This window comes from Calypte anna, chromosome 3, assembly GCF_003957555.1.
Source record: "Calypte anna isolate BGI_N300 chromosome 3, bCalAnn1_v1.p, whole genome shotgun sequence".
NCBI classification, from domain to species: Eukaryota; Metazoa; Chordata; class Aves; order Apodiformes; family Trochilidae; genus Calypte; species Calypte anna.
In genome coordinates, this window is record NC_044246.1 from 99,855,151 (window position 1) to 99,869,063 (window position 13,913).

Consider the following 13,913-nt stretch of genomic DNA (forward strand, 5'->3'; position numbering starts at 1 on the left):
TGAATTCTGTTTTTTTTTTAAAAAGCAATATTTTAAAAGAAATATTAGAAACCAAGTTTCCTTCTATGTGAGTTTTTTGTTTGTTTTAAAATATTTTGTTTCAAAACAATGCTGCACATAACGTAGCTGTCAACAGTAATCTTTTTTTCCTTAGCTTACTCAAGCACTGTCTGGAAGATTTAATTCTCATGTTCATGTAGAATATGAATGGCGGTTGCTCCATGAAGATCTGGACGAAAGTGATGATGATGTTGATGAAAAGCTGCAGGTTTGTATCAATCCATTTTTATTTTTCTGTACACATATCTGTGTAAGCATACTTTTTACTATATTTATGAATACAGTGTGAAATTTAGTTCTGCAGTAAAATGTATTTTAAGTTTAATTAAATTATAGTTTGTCTTCTTTTTCCTCTTTAATATAAGCTAGAAAGCATATGACTGTGGTGAAGGTCAAATTATGATTAGCCAGATGTGATATCTTTTTCTTAATGGAGTCAACAGTTTGTTCAGTATATCAGGAATATTTAGATCTGCTGACTGTGAAGCAGAACTGACATGAACTAGGAGGATTGCCTTTACAAAGAGAGAGATGCCTTATTTTATCTCCTCAGGGTAATGAAATAGGTGTAGTTGATGGCTTTAATTTTGGAGCAGTTTATGCACTGGCATGTCTTCAGTGGAACTAAACTTGTCCATTTAATAAGCTGTGTCCATTTATAGGAGAGTAGGGTCTTAATTCTGAATCTTCATGTAAAAATATTTTTTGTTCTCTTCCTTTCCATACCTGAAATTTCTGGTGTTGTGATGGTGCCATTAGGTCCAGATTCACAGAATGTTTGAAGCTGGAAGGAACCTCTGGGAGTCATCTGATCCAACCTCCCTGCTAAAGCAGGGTCACATAGAGCCAGTTGCCCTGGCTAGAGAGTTTTTTAATATCTCCTAAGAAGGTCATTTTACAAGCATTACAAAGAATTCCAGTAGCATGGGAACTTCATTGCACTTTCAAAATGTAATTTCTCAATTTATGGACCAATTTCAAAACGTATGTAGGCACTTAATCATACAGGCAGGGAACAAACTACTATGTTTTGCTACCTGAAAAGCACCTTAAAATGGCTTAGATTTCTAGGGGGCAAGTAATTTGAAATTTTAAATACACTAGTCTAGGCTCCTAAATACTAATGACAATCTGAAACTCTCATAATTTGAAGTATTCCATTGTAAGCATTGAACACATTTTTGTTCTTCCTGTGTGTTCAGTGTTATAATTGCTTATGCCTTTTCTGCTTCCTACAGATAGTGCAAGGCATACACAATTTGCTTTAAATTAGTTAATCTTCACATTAGCACAACATTTTTCCTCTTCAAAATAGCTAACAAAAGATCCTTTCTCCTGTGAATAATGAAATTCAACTCTTTTATTTTTACAGATTTAGTAGTTTAGTAGTTTTCTCTTGCAAAGCCCCCTATCCCAGCGAGGGTGTGAGTTGCTAATGCTTACTCAGTAATGTAGAACCACATCTTGTGTGTTACATTTTTCTTTGTTTTCAGAAATATTAACCTAACAGTCATAAGTTCACTTTCTTTGCCTTCACAGAATGTCTTTAAAAATTCTAGGTCATGAGATCATTGAGCTGATTTTCTGTGTTGGAGGCTAATTTTGGCATCAGTTATGTTTCCTCTGTTGTAAAATACCATTTTTGCAAATTCTTGTTTGCAAAGGATTATTCTCCCTGTGTCCTGTCTCCTTAGTCCAAGATAGAAATTACTTGTGGTGCTTTAACTTGAAGTAGCTACCAACAAAGAGCAATAAAATAACCTGTCACAAGGCATCCCTGTCAAAGCACATTTGCTACCTTCTGGGGTGTTAAGATTTTTCTTGAGAATTTTGATATCTGTGCAAGAATCTGGTGTCTGTGAGCTGCTAAATCGAGTTCTTCTTGGTCACGTTTCAGATTATATCCAATATTTATGTATTCCTATATATTGTATCATCATTCAGAAAATAGCAGCAGTAATGATGATGTTCTAATAAAGCAGCTTGAAACTTTTTGGTTTAGAGATTTCATTTTTTTACAACTGTAAAACCTTTTGGGTTGTTTGTAACTACAATTCTTGCGAATCCCTTTCTGAGACACTCTTAAGTTTGTATTTTTGATCTGTTTTTTCCTTCACTGTGGCCAGTTGGCTTCTGCAGTTGAGTGTTCTCTTTTGGCTAAACTCACATCTTGTAGAGGAGGTTATCTGCTACTCAGAAATGAGGCTAAGGTAATAAAACTGCTACTTCACTGCCCACTATTAATAGGTTAATACTACAGGGACTTTTGAAAGGAGATTAAGGACTATTAATCACAGCCTGGTGTCTGTGACTACATCGAATACACTGGTGAATTCTGTTCCTTAATCAGAGTTCTGTTTATAGGTTGCAAGCTATTGGACTTTGACTCTTTCTGGTAAAGCAACTGAATAGGTTTTGTAGTCTTTATCAGAACAGGTTATGTCTGAAATAGAATTTTTTTTACTCCAGAAGTTTTCATATAAAAGAGATCCTACCTAACCTAAAAGAAGGCCAAGGAAATCCAGCTGTTTGCTGCTGCTGTTCCACACCCCATCAGCCTGCTTGTGCCTCATCTTTTGCCTCCATTCTGTCATACATTTATCTCTGCATTAAACTGTTTCAGTTTGGTAAACAAGTGAGAAGCTCAATCAACAAAACAAAATAAAATTTTTTGCCAGTTTAGAAAGCAAAAGCAGGTGTAGGATGAAACAAGTACCAGAACCAGGACAGTGGTGAGGTCAGGGAATGGTGAGTGTCTGCCAGTGAGGAGTGAGGCTGCTAAGCTGAAGTAAAAAGGGAGGGATTAGTGCATCTGGCTGTCACACACATCATTCTGATAAATTTCTGACCTATAATGCTTTGCTGTAGTATGTAGAAAGGCCCTCTATGATCAGTACAGAATAATAAGCATTGAATATATTCAGAGCAAGATCTATTGCTTATTTGTGATACTTTTGGTGTAAATATTTATTTTGCATGTATGCTATTACTAAAAATGATTATTTTAATTTCATGGAGATCGTGTGTCTGCAGGATGTTTATCTATTTCTAAAGGCATATTTCTACTCTCTGAGCTTTGGATTGTTACAGCCCATTCCTGTACTAGCCACACAAATTTATAACTCCAGTTCTTGTAGTTGTAATTTGATAACAATAATTGCTAAGCTTGCTGTTGAAACAAGAAAAATAATGCTAAGTGTGCATAGCAAGCAGATGACTTGCTATAAATCTCAAAGACATCTAATTAGATCTCATTTGTTAATGTACATGGGATGAGCAATGTTCTGTCCCAACTGCCAGATGAAGTAATCTCCCAAACTTGTCCAGTGATATTAGTGAGCTATAAAGAGTTCATGAGAAGTTTTGGCTTCTTATTTGTTATAGATTGAGCTACAAGTAGAGACAGTTAGATTTGGGGGTTGAGATCATGATCATCTTTTTGGATTAAAACACTGCTGAACTTCAGATGAGGCTTAGGATCCTCAGTTGTTTATTTAGTTGCTGTTTGTTATTATTTATTATTATTTTATTATTATTATTAACTAGTTGTTTATTATTATTGCCAGGCATTTTGATGCAGGGGAACATTACTTGATACAGTCTGAGTATCTGTATTGACTTACCTGTAGGAGTATAGTTCTGTGTATATAAGGATACAATATTATCCTGTAGGAGTATACTACAGGAGAAAATGAGAAAATTATAATTGTTTTGAAATGCAGCTCATATTGAATCTTTTTATTGGTAATGTGCACAATTACTTTGTCTTGAAGAAAGTGTGACGTAGGTTTAAGGTTGCTTATAAAAAGCAACAAAAATGCACTTTGGAAGCCATTTTTTCTTTCTATAAACTAACAACTTTCATCAACTAATAAATAAAATTAGTAAAATTAATGTGGTTATCAATGAATACTTTTGTTACTGTATTTAAGCAACCCAGTCCCAATCGGAGAGAGGACAGACCCGTCAGCTTCTATCAGCTTGGATCAAACCAGCTCCAGCCCAACGCAGCATCCTTGGCAAGAGATGCAGCAAACATTGCTAAGGATAAGCAAAGAGGATTTATGCCAAGTCTGTTACAGAATGAAACATATGGAGCAATACTCAGTGGCAGTCCTCCTCCTGCTCAGCCTGCAGTACCTGTTACAAGTAGTGCACCTCCTCTACCTCCAAGGAATATTGGCAAAGGTAGTAACACAGCAAAATGTTATTGTCTGTTAGAAGAATAGGATCATAACTTTTTTATTATAATTACATTTTTAGGTTTTTTTACATTTTTTCACACAGGTAAGCATTAGAACCATTTATTGATTACTTCATTTTGTATACCTGAAGTGAATCTGCACAGCCTGTTCTGAGTTTGATTTTCAGTGTACCTGCCAGAAAATACACAATTATTTGGGAAAATAATGCCTATGTAACCTCAGTGGAATTAAGCATTTTATTGAGAGGAGGGCTGTGGGCAATTTAATCCAGCATTTTATTTCTTTTTATATTCCATCTTTTCGTGCTTCTGTTTCTTAAAGGTGCCATTGTCCAAGTTCAATTTAAATGTATGATTTTAATAGCATTTAGGTCATGTGGATATCTGTTTAAGATCTGGGAAAATGGAAGGCAGATGCAGAATATGACAGATTTTAACCTTGTAAAGTCTTTTTTAAGTAGATATTTGCTTCAAAGATGTTGAAATAAAGGTGTAAATGTTATGATGTGAAGAAATGGAAGACGTTAGACAAGTAGTTACTGACTGAAAATGTATATACAAATTAATGGTTATACCCAAAGCAGCAGAACAATGAAAAATGCTCATCTCATCCTGCTCCAAAAGAGTTGCGTGCTTGCAAAACCTACTATTAAAGCTGATGCTGTGAACTTCATTTTTACCTTTATAATTAGTCTGTTTGGGTCATATTAAAGAAGCATGGACAAGTCTGTATAGGTCTGTGCAGTACATGTTTGGTGCATTTCAGTGTTTTAATATGTCTGTTAATCCAGCAGCTAATGAATGCTAAATTTATCTAAAGTTCAGTTGAAGAAAAATGAGTGTGTAAACACATAATTTTCTGTGGTGCTGTATTTCACAGTCTGTAAGAGGAGCTATGAGCAGCAATGTTCCAGGCATACGTGAATGGCTTCTGCTTTTGGAGCACTGTGCAGAGATCAGAATGTGAGACTCCATACACCAGTGTTCGTGTCTGAGTTGGCAGCCTGAACATCTGTCTGATACAAAAAGGCAGTATAGGTGTCACAGGAATGACTGCAGCATACAAATTGGATTAAAATGTGTTAGGATGGCAGAAAAACTGAGAACAATAGAACAGCATGGTATTGGGTAACTTCAAAAGGGTAGCATGAGACTGGGGAGAGTTTAGTAACCTATAAAACTTAACCAAGTTGGGTTTCCTTTATCCATCATTTTTGCATTAAGTCTAAGGTTAATATCTAGACACATGAAAGGAGTGTTTCCCCCACCAAATGGAAAAGTTCACCCAAGAAGCTTGCAGCATCTGTTTAACTGTTAGATTCTATCTCTGAATTAGTGATACAACAGTATAGTTTAAAAGCCTGGTTTACCCTTTGATATTATTTTAACTGTGGCCAACCATATTACTTTACCCACTGTTTGCCCTTGATTAAATGACGCTTTTCAAAGAGTGTCATTTTAATTTCATTCCCAACCCCAGACTTCTTGGCAGCAGTACAGTGCAACTCATGCCAAGAAAGCATGCTTACATTATTAGCTCTATTATTTACTCTAGCAATGTATTAGGCAATTATTTTATGTTTTTAGTTAAAAGCTGTAATAATATAATTGATCTTAGCTTCTTGCTGGTTGCTGATGCTGTTGATTTTATGCTTATGGTATATTATTACTCCTTTATCCTCTTAGCTTTAGGCTGTTCTCCAAGTCATCTGAGCCTTTTATGCTTTTCCCTGCAATCTAATATTTATTCATACCTTACTCTGTTTCAACTTTTCTTAATGTGATGCTCCTGTGCTGAGTAGGAAGGAGGGGCATGATATGTGCAAAATACTGACTTTATGAAGAAAACCTGTAGTCTGTTTTTAAGAAATGGGGAGGCAGCTCTTCAGCCTAAGGATGGAGTTTAGGAGTCCCTGAAGTCTTATTTTAACTATTTCATTACAAATTAATAAAGCTTCTTGGTTGGTAAAATTCAGAATTGCAGCTTTATGTCAATTCCACTTCAAAACTGATGTTTCACTTTGAGTCAGCAATGTCTGATAATGCTCATGCAAGAGCAAAGTTGTGAGATTACAGCTGTCAGTCAGGGATGAAAGAAGGTAGCAAGATTTCTGTCTTCTTGATGAGAAATTTCTGCTTCTTCCAGTGTTGACATATTTGACAATAATGACTGGAGACAAATTTTACTTAGGTAAAGTGTTAGTAAGACTACACCCCAAAATTTCTACACTATTTTTTATACCAGACTGATTTCTGCCCTGGTGTTCTGGCCAGATGACAGTCATTCCTATTGCTGACTATAGTGGCACCATTTTCAAAAGCACGGGTGTGAATATTAACACTTTGTGCTTAGGGTAAGCAATAATAATAATACAGTATTTTCCTCTCTTTTTAGTTCAGCCTTCAGTTCTTGGCAGTGGTATTCAGACAATTTCTTCATCTAATGCAATGTGGAAGACAAATTCTTTAGGAGTGGAAAGTATAAGCAGGCAGAGGTCTTCATCAGATCCACCAGCTATTCATCCCCCTGTGCCACCATTGCGTGTAACATCTACAAGTATGTTTCCACTTTCCCCTGTTTTCCCTGCTGCTGTATCTAATCATGGTTGGCTTATTTTTCCATTTCCACAACTCATATTTCCTCTTTTGGTGACTGTAGCTTTGGCCTATCTTTCCCATCCAGTAACTTTGTATGAACTGTCTTCTCAGATGTTCCAGTGAGGACTGTATGGTGTAGTGCAGGGTCAACAGGAAACACTGTCTACTACTTGAGCTAAAAAGCTTTTCACTTTTATATATAGTTTAAATAATGGATTTTTCACTTGCTGTGTTACATGTAGGCCTGGGGCTATGTCTCCACATTGTGCTTGATTCTTCCAGACAGTGGAAAGGCAACAAGATGTTTTAGTGTATTGCCAGCTGCTGTTATGGTGGTTTCAAGAATTCAACAGAAATTTTAATTAATTGCTAAGCCTAATGTGAAATTAGTTGGATGTTAATTGTGACAGGATTTTAAGAAAAAAAAATTCATCTAAATAAAAGTTTTTAGATATTATTCATTTGCTTTTCCATAAAACATAAGCTGAATGCCTTGATTGAGCCAACAATATTGGCACTTCATTAAATATATTCTGATCTACTGTTTTCAAGAATAGGACTTACTTGGGTAATAATTGTCTTTGCATGTACTTGAATGTTTAAACAAACAGAAGTATTTGCGAACTCTCTGACCTTGACTAGATGTAACAAAAGGTAAGCCTCTTCCTGAAGAGGTCCTCTTTCCAATGGAAGGATTGCTTTCTGTTCAAGTTACTGGTTTCGTATAGTAAAGCATTTTGCTTGAATAGGAGTAAATCCTCTAACAGGAAAACCTGTGGATGTGAACCCAAGAAACAAAATGGTAAACAGAACTTTAATTCCATTTCCCTGTCTAATTTTCTTCTACAGATGTGCTTTCTCCAGCACCACCACCTCCTGTGGCAAAGACAGCCAGCATTATAGAAGCTTTGAACCAGCAACCTAAACAGCAACCAGCTCCTCCACCAACCAAGCCAACCCCACCACCACTGCCTCCACAGCCTCCTAGTAGAATCTCTCAAAGAAAGCCGCTTCCTGGGTAACTATGTCGTTTTAGTACTTAATATATTTCATAATTATTAACAACCTTTCAGTTTTATGGCGTTACATGCAAGTCATCTATAAAGCATCCATGCCTTTGCCAATGATGTGCTCCAGAGTATGACAATGAACAGAAGGCAGGCACTAAGGAAGCAGACTACAAGGATTCCCACAGTAAAAATGAAACAGCCTGGTGATTAAAGATGGTGCAGAACATCTACAGAATGCTTAGCCATGCTGGAAATAAGAAGCCACAAAGAATAACCAATTTCTATGCCTCAACATATAGCAAAGAAAAGTTTATGGGATCCTATTTCTGATTGTGCCATTTATTGTTCACATGCATTGTGTAGCTTCAGTTCCATTCAGTATTTTCATTCATGGCAGGAGTAGAGAGACCTGGAACAGAAAATACTGTTTCTAAATTTGCAGGAACAAAGTTAGGAGGGACAAGTGTACTGGAAAACAGGATTATATCCAACGCGGCTTTTTTACATTTCATGATGGCTCTAAAAAATAATACTTTTGTTTAAGTTCTGTCAAGAATTGTTTAGTTAGACACTAGAAAAAGCTTTCCAAAAGTAAGCATAGGGTAGTAACTTGTTGGGGAAGTTTTTTGATTCTTTGACCCTGACAATTTGGCAGAGTACAGCCTGTACAAACTTAGATGGTTATAAGATACCTGCACACTTATCTTTATGTGAGATAAATGATATATACGGTTGGTCCTTTGTGAATGAAAGAGATAAACAACCTTTGATCTTTGATTTCCCTTTCTAGTCCTTTGTTTATATATACCATACTAAGTAAAAAGGAGATGCAGCTTCCTGAAACTTACTATAATGTGCAGATTAATATGGACACGTAATTTTAACAAGGAATTTTGTAGTAGCAGTGAAAGAAATTCCAGAATGTAGGAAAAGAAAATCTACTCTACACAAATGGCAGTAATTGAACCTACATTATTCTTCTTACATTTTTTAATTTAGTTCAACTTATGATTGGTGTAATCAAAATTGTGGCAGCAAAGTACTATTCTAAAAAAGTAAAATAGCTATCACCAAAGTGATAGTCACTCAAGGCATGACAAGAATCTTATAATTTGGCAAATACTCTGTATTCTTGCAGTTCAAAGACTTGTTTGTTTCTTAAACAAATTTCTAACTTTTTGCACAGGACTGAGAAATCATCTGGCTTAACTAACAAAGGGCAGTCCAGAGGATTTGGGTCTCTACAACAAACTGGTAATTGAAGCTTAGAGATTTATATTAATTTAATCATTAAAAGCCTAAGGGAGAGTGGGGTTCCTGTATTAAATTACACATTTAAATACAGTACCAGCTCTTGTTTCTCTTCTTTGTTGTGAATGTCTGATGCCTCAAGCCCTTCTCCATGAACAGTTATGAGCCAATTAATGTAAATAGTGGTGCCAAGTAATAAGAACAAGAATCACAGTGTGGTTGATGTTGGGAAGAACCTCTGGAGGTTATCTGGACCACCCTCTCTTCTCAAGCAGGACCACCCAGAGCTTGCAACCTAGAGTTGCCCTAGACCCTGTCCCTCGGGCTTTGCAATATCTGTAAGGATGGTGGCTCCACAGCTTCCTGGGCAGCCTGTGCCAGATCTCAGTCACCTTCACAGTAACAAAGTGTTTCCTGGTGTTCATATGGCACCTCTAGTGTTTCAGTTTGTGCTCATTGCCTCTGGCCCTGCTTTCCAGTTGGGTAGCCACCAGTGTATACTGGGGCATGGGCTTCTTCATCCCCAGGTGCAGGACTTGGCATTTCCCTGCTCCAGATTTTCCTCTCTTCTTAAGGACCTGGGGTTCCTGAAGACTGATCTCCCTAGTAAAGACCAAGGCAAAGAAGGCATTCAGGACCTGTGGCCTTTTCTGTGTCCTGTTAACCAGATCCCCCATTTAATTGAGCAATGGGCCCACGTTTCCCTAGATTTCCTTTTGTTAGCTGTGTATTTACAAAGCCCTTCTTGTTGTCTTTGACATCCCTTGCCAGTTACAATGCCAGGTGGGCTTTAGCTTAACTAACCTCACCTAAACCTCATGCAAACAAAAGGAGGCGTTATGAAAACTTCAGTTAGTTTAATGTCTTGTTTGCATGTCATTCACATTTGAGAATCGAAAAATGTGTTTCTTGTTTGAAAATCTGAAGCTCATATTATATAAAATTTAATTAAATTGCAAATAGATATTGCTCTTTTCATAATGAACAGAATTAGTTATTCATTCTGCTTTTTTCACTGCTCAAAGTGACTACTGCTTTGGGAGATTATATTAATGTCATCTCAATAAAATGTCCAAAATAAAGTTTGTGTGGATTCTGTGGTGGGTGTAGGGGAATTTCTTGTACCCATTTTCCCCTTCCACTGTATATGTTATGTTCATTGGTTCTTACTGTGATTCTGTTTTATTTCCCCTTGATATACCCAAGGAGAATTTGCTAATAACTATTTGCCATCTGTGTCAGCAGTCTTCTGTGAAGGATAAAACATCTTGATAATAATGGTCTTTACTGGGAACGAAGGGTTCTAGCATCACAAAGTCTGCAGTGAATGAACAGGGAAATGGGATATTTGATTCTGCTGTCCTCTGTTTTAAAGGCTTTTGTCTCTCTTAGCATATCTGCAGTATTAGAGGTCTTAGGTAATTTTATTGGGAAAAGTGGCCTTTTTGCTAAAAAAAAGGAAGAAAAATTCTGTTCAGTTATTTATAAAGAACCATTTAAAAAGATGACATATTCATGGGATAAAAAAATCACTTGTTTCCATTAAACAATAATTAGTTTGGTGTGTGTTTGTATCTATCATTTATTTTTAAAGCATGCCTAAAATTTACTTTTTCACTTACCTTAGCAGGAGGAGAGTCTGTATGCGAAATTCCAGTAACACAAACTGGTTCTACAGCAAATACTTTGGCACAAATCCAGCCACCAGCACCAATGCCAAGGAAATCACAGATAGTAAGTACATAATCTGGGGTCTGATTTTATTGAATCTTCTGCAGTCTATCAAACATGCTGTTGATATTATAGTGTATCCTGCCACAGCAAAAGTGTGAGAATCATGAAAAATACAAAGCCTATATCTGATGCTAAGAATGTGCATAACTTGTGCACTAAATGTTTATGAAAACTGCTCTTTTCTTGCATTTCCTATATGATAGGATATGATTATAAATTTAAAACAAAACCAAAAAACAAAACCACACCAACAGAAACTAAAGAAGCATGGATTCTTTGCTTGTGGCCAAATATGACCAGCACAATCCACAAGCTTCATGGAACTTGACCTAACTGAAGGTTAGATAAGCTTGGTAAGGGAATCACTTGTAGGGGAGCTTGGTGAGTAGGGAGCCCTCCCTTGGTAGGGAGCACTTGTAGATCATATGTAACTTCATTCTTAAACTTCACTGAAGTAAGTAAAGTGAAGTATTATTGTTATAATGGAAGTAGATATAGTTGGTCACATAGGTAGATGTGACCATCTGCACATCTCTTCAGACAACACACGTAAGAGCCAAGCACAAAACAAAATAAATTGGTTCTTTGTGCAGTTGTTTCTCTTTGCATCTCTTTGTCGTGCATTCACTGCATGACAGTAGAGAAATCTCTAGGAAAATACACAGAAACTATATCTTACTTGAGACATCCCCAGCCAGGAGGTGGTTGGAGGGTGAAGGGGAAGGCTGGAAGCATTGGGCTGGAGGTATTGTATAGTCTTCTTCTCCACCTCCCCCAGCCTGACAGTGACTGTTAGAGAAGAGATACTGGATTAACATGGACTCTTGATCCAATTGTGTGGCCTTTTTATACTCTTATTTACTCTTACAGTCTGGGACCAGTTTCAATACCTGTATTCTTATACTGATGTAGGTAAATGGATGTATTTGCATGTCAGATGAGCTTTTTTGGTATGTGTAGTATGGCTGGGTCTTTGGTCTCTGCTCAGATTTTGTATTGCTCTTATGTGATATATGTAAAACATCCATATGCTTCATCACAACAGTGTTTCTCTGCAATATGTAAATCACAATAAAGATAGTCCATACTTTTGAGATGCTCTATGTGACTAGGTCTGGGATGTTTCATGCTTTACATTCTGTTTAAGAATGTGGTTCAGTAAGCAAATAATAAACTGAGAGGTGGGAGACAGCTGTTCCTCCATCTGTGATTGTCTTATTAATTGGATGTAAGAAGACCTGGCTTCTTCAGTCCTCTGTCTCTCTCTCTCTCCCTCCATCCATTTTTCCATGACCATGTCTACAGAAATATAAACTCTCCTGGACAGATTTCAGTGTGTTTGTGTGCATAGCCTTGCATGTTTGTCTTGAGCTCTTAGAAGTCCTATTAGCTGTTTCTCATCTGATAAAGCTGAAAAGCCACAGAGACATCTGGAGTTCATCTTGCATTAGTTAGAAGTATAAAATCTTCTGTTTTCTTGCCTTACCCACTGTTGTTTAATCAAGTTACTGTCTGTCTTGCATCAAAGTAACTTTGATGTTTTAGGCCACAATAAAACTAAATGGTCTGATTAGTGTAAAATAAAATATCCCTTTTGCTTATGTGCACTGAGGCAATTGCCATATTTACTCTCTGAAGCTGTTGGACCCTGATCATGATTTCTGTTGTGTATTCTGGAATTCAGTTGTAAACACTGGATAAACACATCTATCAGTTCTGAAATAGCTCCTTACCTGGCTTTACGTATAAATTAGGGTTGTAGTAGTTCTCTGTGTTTTTCTCTCCTTGTTTTACAGGACTAATTGCTTTACTTAGGAGTGAATGGGGTATCCTGTCTGCTTTTTAGGAACAGTCACTGTGTCATCACAATGTAATATTACTTGCACCTAACATATGAAGAACAAATCTGACTCTCCAGATGTCTCTAGGGCTTCAGTAGGGTGAATTTCTCAGTCAGACTGAGAAAATCAACCGGATGATTTTCCTTCTCATCATGGGACAGAAAAGTAAGGGAAACCTGGCTCATGGAGTGTGTTCCAGTTAAGGTTCTTTAGCTAAATCTTTAGCATCTTAGCTGAGGTTTAGTCAAGGGCCCCTCAGCTAAAGAGCTTTAGTTAGATCAGTCTAGCTAAAGTACTTTGGCTAAATCACTCCTTAGCCTTATACTCCAGCCTTTTTTTTTTTTTCTATGTCTTTACCCTGCTAGAGAATCCAGAAGCCAGCCCAGATTTAGAAAATGATTGCAGAAGTGCTGTTTGAATACAGAAAAAAGAGGTCTTGTTATAGAGGCACATGTAGCCAGTGGCTTTATCTCCTGTACAGTGCATTTGCCTGACAGTCTGATTTTCAGAGGGAAAGTCCTGATGCATCTTTTTTTTTTTTCCAATTTATATTTTAGATTTTTAAAAACCTTTTAAACCATATTTTAGATACCTGGGAGACTTTGCTGAAATATATGAGTCTTCTGGGAATTTCAGTTTCTGTGTCTTCTGAAGAACAAGAAATACCTGTAACTCTGATGCTTTGAAGTTAGTAATTATGCCACTTTTGTATTGATGTGAAGCTTTTCCCTCTTGACCTAAAAGGCAGTTGAGGTGTAAACTTCAACTTCACTGAGATGAAGCATCTGTCAAAATTGCAGTGATGCAGTGCAAGGCTGCCAAGTCACAGGGGTGTGCCCCACAAATAGAGCCTAAGGGTGTGCCTGGTCTGGGCACGTCAGGTTTTTTTATAGTAAAATGCAAATGGATGCTTGCAGAGGAGCATAATGGTGATGCTACCTCCCTCCCTCCACATCCACCTTTTTCTGCATGGCACCCAGCTCAAAAAAAAAGGGACATTAAAAGGCTGTTGGGCAGTAATGTCCACAGCAGAGCATTTGCTGGTGGACAGCAGTAAACTTGTGGAAGGCCCTTCTTCCCTCACAAGCTTCCTCTTCCACAGCTGACTTAACTAGAGACTGGGGCAATCAGGACAGTATTTAAACCTTCTTTTCCTTATCCCATCTGGAGCCTCTGTCTCAAATACCCACTGCATTAACAGCTGTCTCTGTACCT

At 37.1% G+C, this 13,913-nt stretch overlaps 1 protein-coding gene across 1 annotated transcript in view; it reads left to right on the plus strand.

Annotated features, from left to right (window-relative positions):
- Nucleotides 1–13,913, plus strand: part of ASAP2 (ArfGAP with SH3 domain, ankyrin repeat and PH domain 2) — an 85,764-nt gene that overhangs the window by 67,945 nt on the left and 3,906 nt on the right. The window contains exons 21-26 of the mRNA XM_030447807.1: nucleotides 155–268; nucleotides 3,993–4,248; nucleotides 6,660–6,821; nucleotides 7,712–7,880; nucleotides 9,059–9,126; nucleotides 10,751–10,857. Of these exons, the coding sequence (XP_030303667.1) occupies nucleotides 155–268; nucleotides 3,993–4,248; nucleotides 6,660–6,821; nucleotides 7,712–7,880; nucleotides 9,059–9,126; nucleotides 10,751–10,857 (876 nt within the window). The remainder of the gene's footprint in view (nucleotides 1–154; nucleotides 269–3,992; nucleotides 4,249–6,659; nucleotides 6,822–7,711; nucleotides 7,881–9,058; nucleotides 9,127–10,750; nucleotides 10,858–13,913) is intronic.